At 52.1% G+C, this 16611-nt stretch overlaps 4 protein-coding genes across 4 annotated transcripts; 1 reads left to right on the top strand and 3 right to left on the bottom strand.

Moving 5' to 3' along the window:
* Positions 1 to 1675: 1675 nt before the first annotated feature.
* NEMAJ01_1609 (uncharacterized protein) lies at positions 1676 to 4195 on the bottom strand (the record flags this gene model as incomplete). Its single annotated transcript, XM_047915447.1, has 1 exon — positions 1676 to 4195. One exon carries the CDS (start codon positions 4193 to 4195, stop codon positions 1676 to 1678), a length of 2520 nt encoding a protein of 839 aa, XP_047771404.1.
* Positions 4196 to 5205: 1010 nt separating this feature from the next.
* On the top strand, positions 5206 to 7938 carry NEMAJ01_1608 (uncharacterized protein; the record flags this gene model as incomplete). The annotated part of the gene is made up of 1 exon (XM_047915446.1): positions 5206 to 7938. The coding sequence occupies one exon, from the start codon at positions 5206 to 5208 to the stop codon at positions 7936 to 7938; it is 2733 nt and encodes a 910-aa protein (XP_047771403.1).
* A 1514-nt stretch (positions 7939 to 9452) lies between these two features.
* Positions 9453 to 11924, bottom strand: NEMAJ01_1607 (uncharacterized protein; the record flags this gene model as incomplete). The annotated part of the gene is made up of 1 exon (XM_047915445.1): positions 9453 to 11924. One exon carries the CDS (start codon positions 11922 to 11924, stop codon positions 9453 to 9455), a length of 2472 nt encoding a protein of 823 aa, XP_047771402.1.
* Positions 11925 to 13703: 1779 nt separating this feature from the next.
* On the bottom strand, positions 13704 to 16403 carry NEMAJ01_1606 (uncharacterized protein; the record flags this gene model as incomplete). The annotated part of the gene is made up of 1 exon (XM_047915444.1): positions 13704 to 16403. The coding sequence occupies one exon, from the start codon at positions 16401 to 16403 to the stop codon at positions 13704 to 13706; it is 2700 nt and encodes an 899-aa protein (XP_047771401.1).
* Between the last annotated feature and the right edge of the window lie 208 nt (positions 16404 to 16611).

Genomic DNA, 16611 nt, shown 5'->3' with positions numbered 1-16611 from the left:
CACCCACTCCGGGCTCACATACACGTCTTCCCCACGCACGCGACCCACCGGCCTGCTTTTGCACGACAGCATCTCTCCGCACGTTATGTGCCTGCATCTTGCCACCCGCGCTGCCGCAAGCAGCACACATAGAAAACCAAAGAGCAATCTCATCTTTGGAAAACTTTTTTTTCGTTTAAATGCTGTCCAGAAATCAGCTGATCATGGGAAAAAATAGAAAAAGCTGCCAAATTCTCAAGCCCGCGGGTTTAATACTGGAAGTAGCCATGTAAAACATTGTCCTTTATCCTTTCTCGACCTGCTTATATAGACATTGTTTAATATATCCCTTAATGGCTAAGTCGTGTAGCCCCTCGATTATGCCCATCTAAGCAATAACACTCACGAACAACTATGCTTTCAGCATACAACAATTTATACTAACATGCAATGTGCACGCACACTCTGCACATGATTAAAGCCCGGACTCACAAGCCAGCCCGTCTCTGCGCTTCTCTAATCCGCCCTTTGCTTTCTCTGTTTCCAGCCTCTCTTCTAATGCCTCTACCGCCCACTCCTTGCGCTCTTTCCCAAGAAGACTTGCTGTGTGATCTGCCGCGCCCGAAAATGCTGTCTGGTCCACCCACACACGCCTGCTCTATTTAAAACGCCGTCTTGTGCCTTCTGTTTTCCCTTCTCCTGCGCATGTGTGCTCCTTCTCCCTTTTCCCGCCCTCAAAAATAAAAATTATGACTCACTCTCTGTCTCTCTGCACACAGAAAGAGAAACAATGCCCGCATACGCGCACCAGCAGCCCTCCCGCACTCTACAGAGCCTCCAAACATGAGAACACACCTCCCTGCACAAAACTGTTCTTTCCTGCCTTCTCTTACACCTTCTCTCTACCGTATGCCTTTCTGTCTTTTCTACTATACTATACTACCAACATACGCCAAAAAATAAATTCTCCATTCTAGTTTTTTTCTCTCCAACCTCTCCAGAACACTACATTTTGTTTGCTTTATTTTTCTTTCTTTTCCCCTTCCTGACTTCGTGCACAAACTGCACTAAACACGCAGTATCCCGCAACAAGGTGCAGGTTGATAAGACACTCGCCCTTTCCTGACCCACTGCACCCACAAAGAACAACAGACATATAGCCACTTGATTTATTGATTGTTTCCCTGTGCACACCCGCCCCAGCGCCCAGGCTGGCTCAGGGTCTTTCGGGACTTGCAGACATAGCGCACAAAAGGAAATGAAACACACCTCCACGCATTTCCCTCCAAATCAAAAGGTTCCTTCCAAAAGCCTGAAGAAGAACAACAAAACTTTCTCAGCCAGTCGCCAAACAGCAGGAGCTGTCGCGCAGCTCGGACACGAAAGCGTGTGCCAAGGCACGTTGCTGGGCGCACAGAAGAAATCCACAAAAGAGCCCAGTAAATACAGAGCTTTGTCTGCACTTGGCGCGAGGCAGAAAAAACACAAAAAGAATTTGCCGAAAATGGGCGAGACGCACAGAAAACACGCAAAGCAGCCAAAGCTTTGAAAAGCCCCGGCTCTTCCCCGCGCAGCACGCTGAAAGGTGTGTCTAATGAACTATGTTTATTGGCTGCACACCGACATATTTTAGACAGTGAGCGCAGAAAAGAGCGCTCTTTGCGTTAGAGACTTTCCCGGCCTACTCATTTCTGGCTCAAACACTGCCGACAAAATCCTCACACTGCATTTGCGGCAGCCTCTTCTTACACGGGAAGCGTTCCTCCCAGGCCTGCTGCAGCTGCGCAATCAGAGCCTCGGCCCTCTGCAAATCCTCCCCCGTGTGCTCTTCCCGCAAAAGAACGCAGATCTCTTTCAGCACTTCCCGCGGATTGGCCGCAAATACCCACGCGCAACTAATTGACCACCTCTTAGCAGCATCTTGCAGCATCTCGCACATGTACAGAGGCTTGCCTGTCTTCATGGCGTATTTCCGGAAATACTGCATTATGCTTTTGTGTGTAAGCATTTCCGCCTTTTTGGCGGAATACAGCCCGTCATATTTGGCAAATTTCTGCGAACACCAAATCTCCCGATGCAGCTTGCTAGACAGCTGTACCCTTGGGCACAATTTATGCAGAGTCCAGGTGACCACAGGCACCCCCAAGATCCTATACTGCGCTGCCATGGCGCTAAGGTCGATGCTCCCTATCACGTTTGCAACCAGCCGGCTTATTGCGTGTTCTGGAGTCAGCGCAATCTTATTCTGCTCAGCATACAGCACAAGCGCAGAGACAAGCTCTTTTCTGATGTCCTTGCCCGCAGCCGGCAGCGCTAAAAGCACCCTATTCGGCTTGTCTGCACTGTGCTCGACAGCCTTTCTCGCGGCCTCCCGCAGCGCATTGGTTATTGAGTATGGAAGGCTCTGCGCGGCTATCCCTATCGCCATCTGGTGCATGCACTCCGCAAGCACAAAGCTCGAAAACCGCTCATGCTGCCTGTATTTTGCGGGCGCCACGTCCAGCTTTTCCTGCAATTTGTCAGAAGCGCTCAAGTCTGGCAGCGACAGTATTATGCCCGAGAAATCTTTTTTACAAAATGACAGCATTAGAGTTTGCGAGTGGGCTTGGCCTATTTCCGCATACTTTACTGTAAGAAGATAGCCTTCGGGCTCAGAGCCCTTTGATTGCTTCTGAATGATCACCTTCACGCGCTTGTCCACTGCTATCGAGCGCAGCAGCGCCTGAACGCTCTCGATCGCCTTGGGGGTCAGCTCTGTGCTTCTTTTCGCATCCATGGCCGCCTGGTGCGCTGCCAGCTCGTCCACCACGGTCTGCGGCCGCCCAGCCATCTGCGCAAGCACGCGCATCTTGTTTAGGAATGTCGGCGCGGCATTCCCCAGCGCCTCCTTAAACTGCGTGTTCATCTTGAGCCACAGGTTCCTGTACCTCTGCTGTTGTGTGTCATTGGGACACCCGAAAGAGCAGCACTTTTTTTCAATGCACGCCTGCAGCTCACCAAAAAATGCCCTGGTTTTTTCCACCTCCTCCGTTTTCTTATCCCCGCTCAGAAGGCCCTCCAGGCTGTACGCGTGGTTTTCGGAGTCAAGCGCAAGAAACGGCAAGAGCAAGCACTCTCCAATAAACCTGCAGTTTGTGCCGCGGTCGTCAAAGTACTCCTTCTCTTCATCTGGGGCATCTTTTTTTTGGACTGCCATCCTTACTTCGTTTTGAAAGCTCTTAAACTCTTCAAAACGCTCCAAGGCCGTTAAAGTAGGAAACGTCTCTAGAAATGGCGCGAGATACGCCTGGGCCTCGGGCAGCCGGCTCGCAGGCACAAACAGCCGGCTGACCACGCTGTCCGGGTCCTCTATTCTCTCAGCCAAGCCCATGCCCTCCACAAGCTTGAACGCACACTCCATCACAGACATAAGCTCTTCGGCGTTTTTCACGTACTCGCCTATGTACGTGAGAATAAGGAGCTGCGGGCTCTCCAGAAAGTCGCCCTTTTGGAAGCCCTCATACGTGCTTGGCATCTTGTATGTGTCCGTGTACTGCATGAAGAAGTCTACCACGTGCCAAGCCTCGGAAAACTGCGTATTCCTGATGCCTAAAGCGGGCCCTCCTATGCAAGCATCAACCAAAATGCCTTTTCTTTTTCTTATAATCACACGGTCTTTGTCTCTATCCAGCTGAATCGGCACGTCGACGCCCTCGCTCAGGAGCAGCAGCGCTGCCAGCACATAGTGCGCCTCTGTTTGCGTTTTGCAGCTCTTCCGGAGGAACTGAGTAAAAGAGTCTTGTCGCGCGCACTCAACTGTCAGGCAGTCGTACTCCGGCCCGCTGGATCTCCGCAGCCCAAACATCAGCAGCAGCATGTAGTGGAACATCATATCGTATCTACCCTTGCGAGAATTCGCTCTCATATTCAGCCCGTCCTTCTCCGGCTCTCTCGTATATATATGCTTGTCTAAGTGCCTGTCCGGCACCAGACTGAAGCTTGTTTTCACCTTGCACGAGTACGCCCGCATTTTGTACGCATGTCCCAGCCGGCAAATCTGCGCTATGCACACCGGGTGCCCGCCCCAGCACGTGTTCACATACACGGGCTTTCCGCCCACGTGGCCCACCTCCTTGTTCTGGCACTCCAGCATCTCTTTGTGCGTCATGTATATGCATTTTGCTATCTGCACGGCTGCAAGCAGTCCGCATAATAATCCTCCAAAACGCAATCTCATCTCCGAATAAAAATTCCTTTCTATTTATGTATTTTGCTGCGATCAATTGATTGTACCTTTTGGTCATCACAAAACACATTAACATGTATATTGCGCACAGCCTCTGCTCTCTGGGCTTGCAGAGGCCCACCTCCATAAAACAAAAGCAAAAGCAAAAACCTGCTGCACAGGAACAGCCTACACAGAGCAGAAAAGGCTTCCACTTTTCCAATCCGGAGGCAATCCGGCAGCGCTTCAACCCTTTCTTCTTCTCCACACATTTCTGTTTTTGCTGGCTCCTGCGGCCCAGCTCCTCTTGAATTTCTTCTCTGTGCGTTTCCTCTTCCGCGCTTTTCTTTTCTCTGAATCTACTGCCCCACCTTCACCCGAAGACCTCGGCCTAGCCCGAGTAATAGCCCATGCTTTCTTGTTTGTGCGCCTTTCACCAGCAAAAAAAGTATTTAGAGGCCTAAGAAAAACTGCGGTCTTTCTGGCCGAGGATGCCCTTTTCTCCACGCATTAAAATAAAGTTGCCGCTTTCTTGGGCGTGCCCTCTAAACTAACCTCGCTTTATTTTACATGTGCACCGAAATGTGCCCACCAAAGCGCGCAATTATGCCCACGCCAGGTCGCGTCAGGACAGCAGGCTTCTCTCTGCAGACCGCGCCAAGCGCTTCCAGCAGCAGCAAGTACTTCTCGTTTCCGCCGTTTTCCAGAAGCAAAGCCTTCATCTCCTCGCTGCATTCTGCGTACGCCAGTGCCCTGTTCGGAATGGACATGCTTGGGAGCGAAATCTCTTTCACATAGTTGCAATGCGGGGGGTGATCATGTGAAACATCGTCCTTTATTGTTTCCCGGCCTGCTTAAATGCCTATGTATTTAATATATCCCTTAATCGCTAAGTTATGCGGCCCCTTAATTGGGCCCATCTATGCAGCATACAACAGCGCACATTTCCTCTTCTGATAGGCCATCCTGCCCGGGTGGGGCACCCATCTGCAATATATATACATAGGTTTTCTCCCTTGACCATGAACGCAAAATGTTATGCACTTATGCTTGCAGCGCTGGCGCACTGCGCGCACGCGCGAGTGTCGTTTGACGAGGTCATAGAGATGCAAAGCACTGAAATAAGAAACAGCAACAGCTTCATAAACCCAAGGGGGCCGCTCTGCCTGCTGCGCGGGTTCGTGTACTCCGAGCAAGGCCACATGCACAACAAGCGCTTCTTTTCGCCTGAAATAGAAACTGACTACAAAGTGGAGCCGGTTGGGGATGTTGAAACCACAAACAAGCACACATACACAAGAAAAGCGCAGAAGGACAAGCTCTATCCGCCTGCAGAGGGACCCGCTCTGGGCTCCAAGCCTGCGAGCACAGACTACTCTGCGGAGTACCACCGCACGCTTATCGAGATGTTTCCGTCTGTCGACGGGCACACTCTGTCCGTGGCTGTAGGTCGGAAGGACTCGTTCTTCCAGTTTCTGCAGAGAATGCCCAGCAATCACGCGCACTACGTGCTGGCTGCGCTCCTCCTGCTGAGTGAGGGAATAGACGTGCCCATCGAGACCACACAGAATGAAATAGCACTGGAGATAGGCAGCATAAAAGTTGGAGCAGACTTGTGCAAAAAGGCCACACAGGTCATAAAGTTCTTCAAAGACAACAAAGGCAAAGGAAAGCTGCCTTGCACGCCAGAGGCCTTCAGCACCGGCGACTTTCTAAACACGCCGCAGTTCCTCATCCAGGCGTACGTCTTTGAGTACATCACGAGCAAGAGCGACGCCCTGGACTTCGCAGCGTGCGTGCACGCCATCCTCACAAGCCTGCCGGAAAATGACTGCAAAGACGTATACAACACGTGCTTTGTGGGGAGCAAGGACAAGGCTGAAGAAGACGAGCTTCTGCGCCAGCTTGTGCAGATTCAGACAAAAATGAAGATTCTACAGTCGTTCCCGTTCGTCAGCCCGAGCATGCTGCCGGCGTACACAAGCGTGCATGCCTGCAAGAGAGGCCAAACAGAGTTTTTGGACGAAACATTCAGCAACTGCGTGGAGACCGGCCTGTTTGCGCTCTTCTGCTGCCTTGCACACGACCCAGTCCAGAAAGAATACGACGCGGACGCCATGCTCGGCGAGGCAAAGGAGGGTGATAAAACAGAGGCCCTGCGTAATTTCTTCGGGTTATTGAAGAGTGCCATCTCAAAATTATTCGGCAGCAGAAACACGCTGCAGGAGTGGAATAATGGCGCGCAAGCCCTGCGTGCCTTCTTTCAGAAGGAAAGTGTCACCCCAAAACAGTGCGCCACCAAAGAGACAATGCAGGAGTGGAACCGCGTTGTGTCTGGCCTGCAGAGCGAGCACATCGCGTATGTAAGGCCCAGCCGAAACGAGGTGCGCTCCGGAATCTTCAACGTGCTCTATGTTATCGCAGAGGTGACAGGCAGACTGGAAGAGGAGAAGCTGAGAATACGCGAGCTTGCGCAGATGCTAGAAGACTCCGAGATTGATGAAGACTTTGAGGATGTGTTTGAAAAAACACAAGAGTACGTGGCAGAGCTTTTCGCGTCCCTCTCTGTGGATAAGAGCTTAAAAGTCGAATTCTCCGGCTTGAAGGTCGACGTCCGAAGTGATAAGAAGAAAGACCTCTACGGAAAGATCACCCTGAAGTGCACAGACAAAGACCGCGTGGTCGAGCAGGGCATATGCCTTGCCTTTAGGCCCAGGCACCTTACAGTTACTTTGTGCCCGTGCGTCTTCCTTTCTCTTACGGACGAAGAAAAAGAGGCCTTCTTTGCGGTGGACGGCTACTCAGAGCCTGCAGACTTTGTAGAGTGCCTGCTTGCCAAGTACGCAGACGCGTGGAGGGCCAGGGGCACGGAGTACTCTAAATCTAAACTTATTGAAGACACACGGGAGGCCTCAGAACGCTTAGCTGTCGATGGAGCCTCTGCGCACCCAAACCAGCTTTTCTTGCTCGGAAGCGCTCTGAGATACGAACAGATACAAGAATTCTCCGAGAACTTCACCCTGCATGCAGCAGCAAAAGGCACCAAGCTCGCCCAGAAGCATCCGGCCGTGCGCCTCCTCTCGAACCTGCTCGGCAGCCTTCCGCTGGACGACAATGCAACGCAATCCACTGTGCTGGAGTGCCCAGTATGCCTAGACATGCTGGGCAAGCTATTTCCAAGAATCGCCCTGTCAAAGGAAATATTTGCTGATATATACAGGAGCGCATACGCGATCCGCACCATGAAACTCTACATCCGCCCTGAAGTCGACAGCGCGCCCGCAGCAAACGCCATCATGAAGTACTTTAGAGAATACAAAGAGCAGACACGCGAGCCTTTTTTCCGGTGCCATGCTGTGGCAAGCTTTGCCGCCATCTCTGACTTGTTTCCTGTTTTGCTTGCAGACAAGTTAATGCGCCACGTAGACGAAATTGGCGCGCTTATTACGGATAAGGAGGAGAAAGACCGGGCAAAGGTGCTGGATGCCAAGGCAACCTTTGACCTCCTCCTGTTTTTCGCCAGCCTGAAACATAATGGCACCCCGCTCGAGCTGATGCTTGCTCTGGGCAGCAGGGTTGGGCCAAGGTTGATCCAGGCATGCAGTGTCACCAATTGCAGGTTTTATATCAATAGCCAAACAGCCTCTAAGATTCTGGAGGCTCTGAACGCACACTGGAGCGCTCTGCTGCAGACGCCCAACGGAGAGGAGGTGTTCAGCGGCGTGCAGTGCATACTCAAGTCCAGAATACACTAGGAAAGTTGCCTGGTGCGCATGCACGCCATGCGGCCTTCTCGCGCCCTCTGGCCTCAGACAAATAAAAACTTTGGCAAGTTGCTTTATCTTTCCTGAGAACAGCTCGTGCCAAGATAAAGCTTTATTTGTACGCCAGAAATAGTCCTCTGGCAACAAAAAAGAATAAACCCAGAAATGAAAAAGATTTACTTAGACTTGGAGAGCCCGAGCCTTCTTCTCTTGGAGCCTTCTGCTCTCAAACAAGCCTTGCCAGGCTTATACATGCTTCCTGCAACTCGCCCAGCTTCACGCCTTTATTTCGGATTTTGGCAAAACATTTCTTTCTTGCACAGACCCTCGCTCTCCGCATCAACGGAGGCCTCCCTTGCCTTCGCTTCCAGACACAGACTGAATCTTTTCTAGTTCCAACCGCGCATCTGGCTCACACAGCTCTGCCAAAGGCTTTTCCTGATCTCCCATCGCAGCACGCAAGCCCTCACTATGCCCTTGTAGGTCGCTCGAAAGCCATGCGTGCTCTCTCGATATAATTTAGCTGTTCTGCGCTCTGCATGCTCTTTTAAGGCTACATTTAAATGCGCGTTCTCATTAATGGCTGCCTCCAAACGCTTGCACTTCCTGCCGAATGCCTCTTTTGAAGCACCTTCTCAGCGCCCGCCCTCGTCTGCCTCCTTGCACATAAAAGTGCTTCCACTTGCAGCACATATCATTGCTAATAGCACCCTGGCGCCCGCCAGCACCCGCCCCTTCCAACTTGTTCGAAGCGCACATACAACCATCCAAGAAAAATCTCGTGCGCCTATATATTACTAGAATGCATCTAAATGATGGCAAGTATCAAAACGATAACATTTTAGTGAATTCGCAGAGAAGAAAAAGGAAAAAACGCGCACGCTCTCCCCGCGCAGCATGAAAAGCATGCAAGCAAAGGACTTCGTTCTTCGTGCACTCAGAAGAGAAGCAGCGCCCAGGCCCATTCTGGCCCATTGCAAGCTCTGCAGACATAGCGCACAAAAGGAAATAAAACACACCTCCACGCATTCCCTTCCAAATCGAAAGTTTCCTTCCGAAGGCTTGCAAGAAGAACAATAAAAATTCCCACAACAGCAGGGGAGGTTTTGCAACTCCGGCACGAAAGGCTACGCCGTGGCGCGCTGCCGGGCGCACAGAAGAGATCCACAAAAGAGCCCAGTAAATACAGAGTTTTGTCTGCACTTGGTGCGAGGCAGAAAAAGCACAAAAAGAATTTGCCGAAAACAGGCGAAACACAGAGAAAACACGCAAAGCAGCCAAGGCTTTGAAAAGCCCCGGCTCTTCCCCGCGCAGCACGCTGAAAGATGTGTCTAACGAACTATGTTTATTGGCTGCGCACCGTCATGTTTTAGACAGTGAGCGCTTCTGCAGAGTGGGCGCAGAAAAAAGCACTCTTTTTATTGGAGCGTTTCCTGCGCCACTCATTTCTGGCTCAAATCACTTCTGGCGGAAGCCTTACACTGCATTTGCGATAGCCGCCACTTCTACTGGAAGTACTCCTTCCAGGACTGCTGCAGCTGCGCAATCAGAGCCTCAGCCCTCTGCAAATCCTCCCCCGTGTGCTCTGCCCGCAAAAGAATGCAGATCTCTTTCAGCACTCCCCGCGAACTGGCCGCAGATAACCATGTACAACAAAATGGCCTTTCAGCAGCCTCTTTCAGCATCTCGCACATGTACAGCGGCTTGCCTGCCCTCATGGCATATTCCCGGAAATACCGCATCATGCTTTTGCATGTAAGAACATTCGACTCTTCGATGGAATGCAGGTTGTTATAGTCGGCAAATTTCTGCGAACACCAAATCTCCTGATGCAGCTTGTCAGACAGCTGCACCCTTAGACACAAGTTATGCAGAGTCCCGGTGACCACAGGCACTCCAAAGGCCCTATTATACTGCGCTGCCACGCGGCCAAGGCTGATACTCCCCATCACGTTTGCAGCCAGCCGGCTTATTGGGTGTTCTGGAGTCAGCGCAATCTTTTTGTGCTCGGCATACAGCACAAGCGCAGAGACAAGCTCCTCCCTGATGTCCTTGCCCGCAACCGGAAGCGCCAAAAGCACCCCATTCGGCCTGTCCGCGCTGTACTCAACAGCCTTTCTCGCGGCTTCCCGCAGCTCATTGGCTGTTGCATGTGAAAAGCTCTGCGCGGTTGCCCCTATCGCCATCTGGTGCATGCACTCCGCAAGCACAAAGCTCGAAAACCGCTCATGCTGCCTGTATTTTGCGGGCGCCACGTCCAGCTTTTCCTGCAATTCGTGGTAATAACCTAAGTGTGGCATAACCAGTGATATCTTCGAGAAGCCATTCTGACTGAACGACAGATTCAGATCTTGCTCGCTGAATTTGCCTATTTTCCTATACTCTACTGTAAGAAGATATCTTTCGGGCTCAGAGCCCTTTGATTGCTTCTGAATGATCACCTTCACGCGCTTGTCCACTGCTATCGAGCGCAGCAGCGCCTGAACGCTCTCGATCGCCTCGGGGGTCAGCTCTGTGCTTCTTTTGGCGTCCATGGCCGCTTGGTATGCTGCCAGCTCGTCCACCACGGCCTGCGGCCGCCCCGTCATCTGCGCAAGCACGCGCATCTGGTTTAAAAGCGTTGGCGCGGCATTCCCCAGCGCCTCCTTAAATTGCGTGTTCATCTTGAGCCACAGGTCCCTGTACCTCTGCGTTTGTGTGTTATTGGGAAACCCCAAAGACAAACGCTTTTTTTCAATGCATGCCTGCAGCTCATCAAAAAATGCCCTGGTTTTTTCCACCTCCTCCGTTTTCTTACCCCCGCTCAGAAGGCCCTCCAGGCTGTACGCTTTTTTGTCGGAGTCAACCGAAAGAAACAGCAAGAGCAGACACGCCTCAAGAAACCTGCAGTTTGTGCCGCGGTTGTCAAAGTACTCCTTTTCTGCATCTGGGGCATCTTTTTTTTGGACTGCCATCCTTACTTCGTTTTGAAAGCTCTTAAACTCTTCAAAACGCTCCAAGGCCGTTAAAGTAGGAAACGTCTCTAGAAATGGCGCAAGATACGCCTGGGCCTCGGGTAGCCGACTCGCAGGCACAAACAGTCGGCTGACCGCGCTGCCCGGGTCCTCCATGCTCTCAGCCAGCCCCATGTCGTCTAAAATTTCGAGTGCGCACATCATCACAGACATAAGCTCCTCGGTGTTTTTCACGTACTCGCCTATGTACGTGAGAATAAGGAGCTGCGGGCTCTCCAGAAAGTCTCCCGACTGGAATTCCTCATACGTGCTTGGCATCTTGTGTGTATCCGCGTACTGCTTGAAGAAGCTTATCACCTGCCAAGCCTCGGAAAGCTGCTCTTCCCCGCTATCTAAAGCTGCCCTTCCCATGCGGGCATCAACCAGCATGCCTTTGCTGCATTTTCTTTGTCTTATAATCATCCCCTCTTTGGCCAGCTCAATCGGCACGTCCACGCCCTCACACAAGAGCAGCAGCGCTGCCAGCACATAGTGCGAATCTGTTTGCGTCTTGCAGCCCTCCCGAAGGAACTGAATAAAAGAGCCTGGTCGCGCGCACTCAACCGACAGGCAGTCGTACTCCGGCCCGCTAGATTTCCGCAGTCCAAACATCTGCAGCAGCGTCCTGTGGAACTTCACACTGTATCCACCATCGCTAGTAATCATTCCCGAATGCAGCTCGTCCTTCTCCGACTCTCTCCTATATACATACTTGCCTAAGCGCCTGCTCGGCACCAGACTGAAGCTTGTGTTCACCTTGCACGAGTACGCCCGCATTTTGTACGCATGTCCCAGCCGGCAAATCTGCGCTATGCACACCGGGTGCCCGCCCCAGCGCGTGTTCACATACACGGGCTTTCCGCACACGTGGCCCACCTCCTTGTTCTGGCACGCTAGCATCTCTTCATGCGTCATGTATATGCATTTTGCTATCTGCGCGGCTGCAAGCAGTCCGCATAATAATACTCCAAAACGCAATCTCATTTCTGAATAAAAATTGCTTTTTCATTTATGCAGTATACATCGATCAATTGATTGTGCCTTTTGGTCATCACAAAACATTTTAATATATATATTGCGCGCAGCCTCTGCTCTCTGGGCTTGCAGAGGCCCACCTCCATAAAGCAAAAGCAAAAGCAAAAACCTGCTGCACAGGAACAGCCCACGCAAAGAATAAAAGGCTTCCACTTTTCCAATCCGGCAGCGCTTCAACCCTTTCTCCCTTCTTTGCACATTTCTGTTTTTGCTGGCTCCTGCGGCCCAGCTCCTCTTGAATTTCTTCTCTGCGCGTTTCCTCTTCCGCGCTTTGCTTTTCTCTGAATCTACTGCCCGGACCTGCCCCACCACCCCCACTTCTGGCACACCTTCATCCGCCAAGACCTCGGCCTAGCCCGAGTAATAGCCCATGCTTTCTTGTTTGTTCGCCTTTCACCAGCAAAAAAAGTATTTAGAGGCCTAAGAAAAAACTGCGGTCTTTCTGGGCCGAGGATGCCCTTTTCTCCACGCATTAAAATAAAGTTGCCGCTTTCTTGGGCGCGCCCTCTAAACTAACCTCGCTTTATTTTACATGTGCACCGAAATGTGCCCACCAAAGCGCGCGACCTCCCAGGTTACCAGGCCGAAACAGCCGGCCAGGCAGGAAAAGCCGGCAGGAAAGAAAGAAGAAGCACGCCCTGCGCGCGAGTGCTTGCTCTGTTTGTAGAAACACACGCCCCATCCCCGCTGCATGCTCTGCACTGTGCCGAAATGATGCCTTTAAGTGCCTTCGGGACATTCTTTGGTTTGCATCTTTGCCCACACCTTTTTAAGAATGTGCTCCCAATGCCACAGCCCACTCCAACGTGCTCTTTTGCGCTGCCCTCTATGCCTTCTCCTGCGCGTGCATGCTCCTTCTTCCTTCTCCCGCCCACAAAAATGAAAACAAGTCTGTCTCTCCACAGTAAAGAGAAAGCGCGCACACTGGAATACCTCCTATACTCCACAGAGCATTCAACAGAAAGGCTACGCCCCCCTGCGTCAAACTCTCCTTTCCTGTCTTCTCTCGCACCCTCTCTCCACTTTCTGCCGTTCTGTCTTTTCTACTATACTATACTACCAACATACTCCAAAAATAAATTCTTCATTCTGCTTTTTTCCTTCCAACCTCTCTAGAGCATACTACATTTTGTTTACTTTATTTTTCTTTCTTTTCTCCTTCCCGAATTCATGCATGCAGTGCAGTACACTGCAATAAAACACACAGCATCCCGCAGCAAGGCGGGGCCGATAAAACACTCGCCCTTCTTCTGCTTCCAAGTTTCCGCTTCTCCAAAGAACAACTAAGGCAAATATATTTACTTGATTTATTGTTTGTCTTCCTGCACTTGCGGCTAGGCCGCGGAAAGTCCATGCGACGTGCAAGGCATGCGGGGAAAAGTAGAAGGACCTGTGGCTAGGAAGAGCCATAGGAGCGGCCCCAGATCGGAAAAAGCTTTTTGTTTTTGTTTTTGCAGAATTTTGGAAAGAAACTCTTAAAGTGTCTTTCCATTCCTTTTACTCTCAATTTTGCAAGCCCCGCAAAAGACCTTGAAATCACCCTGAGTTGCATCCCGGAAACAGCTGGACATAGGAAGTTAACCAGCAAACCAAACCAATTGCCGCAGACAGGGCGCACCGCAGGCGCTGCAGTTTAAAGTCTGGCGCTTGCTCGGTTTGGGTTTTTGATCGTCTGTTTGCGCCAGACACATGGGCCAGCCACTTGCATGCACCCTGCTGTGCGCCCGCTCACCTTGCAGCGCGCAGCGTTTTCCACAGCATTGAAAGCTTTTTAATCCCGCCTGCCCCCATGAGAGCAGCCTTTATGCTGTGCAAGCGCTCTACCACGCTGTTTATGTCCTCCCCCGACAAAAAACAGCGAATCTCTTTAAGCTCTGCTTCGGAGCAGCACAGGTCAACAATCTGGTACACCTGGAGAATGTCCTCGCGGTGCTTTTCCAGGCCCATGTCGAGCAAAATGATGAGCCACGCAAGCTGCAGCCTTCTCACCAGCGCCTGCGCCCTTTCCAGATCTTTTCCTGTGTGCTCTGCCAGGACAAGCCTGCTGATCTCCTGCAGGGACTCTAGCGGGCTGTCTCCGAACAGGAATTCGCTCCAGGGCCTTATTTTCAGGCACTTGTGCAGCCGCTCACACTCGAACAGCGGCTTTCCCTTGTTTTCTGCATACATCTGGAAGTACTGCATGTAAGCCTCCCCTATCGCGGCCTTCCTCTTTTCGGGCGGGTGCATGCGCACATAATCGGAAAGGCTATAGAGCTCTAAAGAATGCTCGGCGCGCCCTGCAAACATCTGCGCAATCGGGTGCATGGTCTTTAGCATGTCGCCAAACGAAGGCACAGGCTCCATGCCATTCGGCGCGCCCTTGCTGCGCCCTACCAGGTTCGCAGTCAGGCGCGCTATTGGATGGTGCGGGCTAAGCGCAACATGGCTTGCGTGCGCATACAGCAGAAGCGCAGAGAACAGCTCTTTTTTAAAGGCCTGGTGTGTAGCAGGCAGCGCCAGAAGCACACAGTTGGGCCTGTCCGGGCTGAACTCTACTGCTCTGCGGACTTCCTTTCGTAGGCCCCGGATGGTTTCGCCAAAAAAGTCCTCCTCCTGGCACTCCAGAGCGGCCCGGGCCATGCACTCCGCAAACACAAAGCCCGAAAAGGCCGTGCTTTTTTTGTACTGGGCAGCCGCGTTCTTCATGTTTTTCTTTGTGCACGCCAAATGGAACACGGTCGGCAGCTCGAGCTTCTCCAGAGAAACCTTTCTTCGGAAAGAGAGCATCAGGGTCTGTCTCCGCCTTTTTTCTTCGTGTGGATGGCTTATCACAAGCAAGTAGCCTTTTCGGCTCGAATTCTCCTGGATGCCCACCTGCACCTGCTTATTCACAGCCAGAGAGCGCAGCAGCGCGCAAATGTTTTTTATTTTCTTTCTGTCCAGGCTGGTCTTTTTAAGGCCGCACATGGCCATCTTGCACGGTCGCAGGCTTTTCACCACCGCCTGCGGCTGGCCGGTCATCTGCGCAAGCGCCCACATAAACTTCAGAAAGCCCGGCTTTATATACACAAGAATGTCTTTAAGCTGTGTGACGGCTATGCGCCACAAGCCCGTGTAATTGCACTTATATGGGTCGAACGGGCCAAAGGAAGAGCACTCTTCTAAGTGATTCCCCAGATTCTGGAGAAAAGCCCTTGTTTTTGCCGCCTCCTTAGTGTCCTCCGCGCCTCTCAGAAGGCCGTCTAGGCTGTACCCCCTTTTTTCTGGGTCGTATGCAAGACACAGCAAAAGCGCACACACTCCAAGAAAGCTGCTGCACTTGCCATTGCACTCGAAGTGGGCTTTTTCACACATGCTCAGATTGCTGCACAAATAGCAGCACTCGCTGAAGCTCTTAGAGGCGGAAGCATGCCCCTTCGCTTTTATTTCCCTTTGAAAGCGCATAAACTCGCTCAGGCGCCGCAGATTCGCTATCTCCGCCTGCGCGCCCAAAAACGCGTCCAGATACGCCTGGGCCTCAGGCAGCCGCCACGCAGGCACAAACAGCCGGCTCGCCACGCTGTCCGGGCCTTCCAAGCTCTCCGCTAGGCCCATGCCCTCCAGAAGGTTAAATATGCACCGCATGACTGCCGTAAGCTCCTCAAAGCTGGTAGCATACTCGCCTATGTACGTGAGGATCAGAAGCTGCGGGCTCTCCAGAAAGTCTCCCGTTTTAAACTCTTCGTATGTGCTTGGTAGCATGTGTGTGCCTCTGTACCGCTTGAAGAAGCTCACCACCTGCCACGTCTCGGATGGCTGTCCTTCGCTGCCATAAAAAGCCTCCATGCTTGCATCCACCAGCACGTCTGCGCTTTCCTGGCTTTTTTTTACTATGACTCGGTTCCCAGCCACTTTAATCGGCACGTCCACGCCCTCGCTCAGCAAAACCAGCGCAGCCAGCACGTAGTGCGCCTCTTTTTGCGTTCTGCATCCCTCCCGAAGAAACAGCGTGAAAGAGCATGGTCGTCCTGTCTCAACCGTCAGACAGTCGTACGCCAGCCCGCCGTCTCTCCGCAGCCCGAACATCTGCAGCAGCGTCCTGTGGAACAGCAAACTGTATCCCCCGTTCTTTCCAAATGCGGCAGCGCCCTCAATGTCGCCTGGAAGGTGCAGCCCCTCTCTGTGCGCATAGGTTGCATACCCGTGGCTGGAGCCCGTATCTGTGCTGAAATGCGTGGCCATCCCAGAAGAGTATCCCCGCATATTGCGCACATAGCCCAGCCAGCACAGCCAAGGTATGCACGCGGGATGCCCAGCCCATTTGGGGTTCACACACACGTCTTCTCCACCCGAACGGCCGACCACAGCCTCCACACACGCAACCGCACCCCCATGCGATGGCTTTATGCACTTTGCCACATGCACCGCCGAAAAAAGCACACATGCCAGACCAAAGTACAGATTCATGCTCAAATAAAATGTTTTTATTATAAATTACACCCAATCAATTTTATGAAAGACGCAGATAGAAAATGGACCAGAGAGGCGGGGGCCAGAAGCGAGCTTCGCCATTGGAAGAAGCCTCTGGCGCCTCCTTTGGCCGCCCTTTAGTCTGGTGGCTTTTGAAGGGCCCCCAAAGAGCCTTTGCACGCATAAAAATCCGGCTTCCAGCTGT

The sequence above is a fragment of the Nematocida major genome (genome assembly GCF_021653875.1).
Source record: "Nematocida major strain JUm2507 chromosome Unknown 2337, whole genome shotgun sequence".
In the NCBI taxonomy this organism is placed as follows: Eukaryota; Fungi; Microsporidia; genus Nematocida; species Nematocida major.
This window is presented reverse-complemented; position numbering and strand designations above follow the sequence as displayed.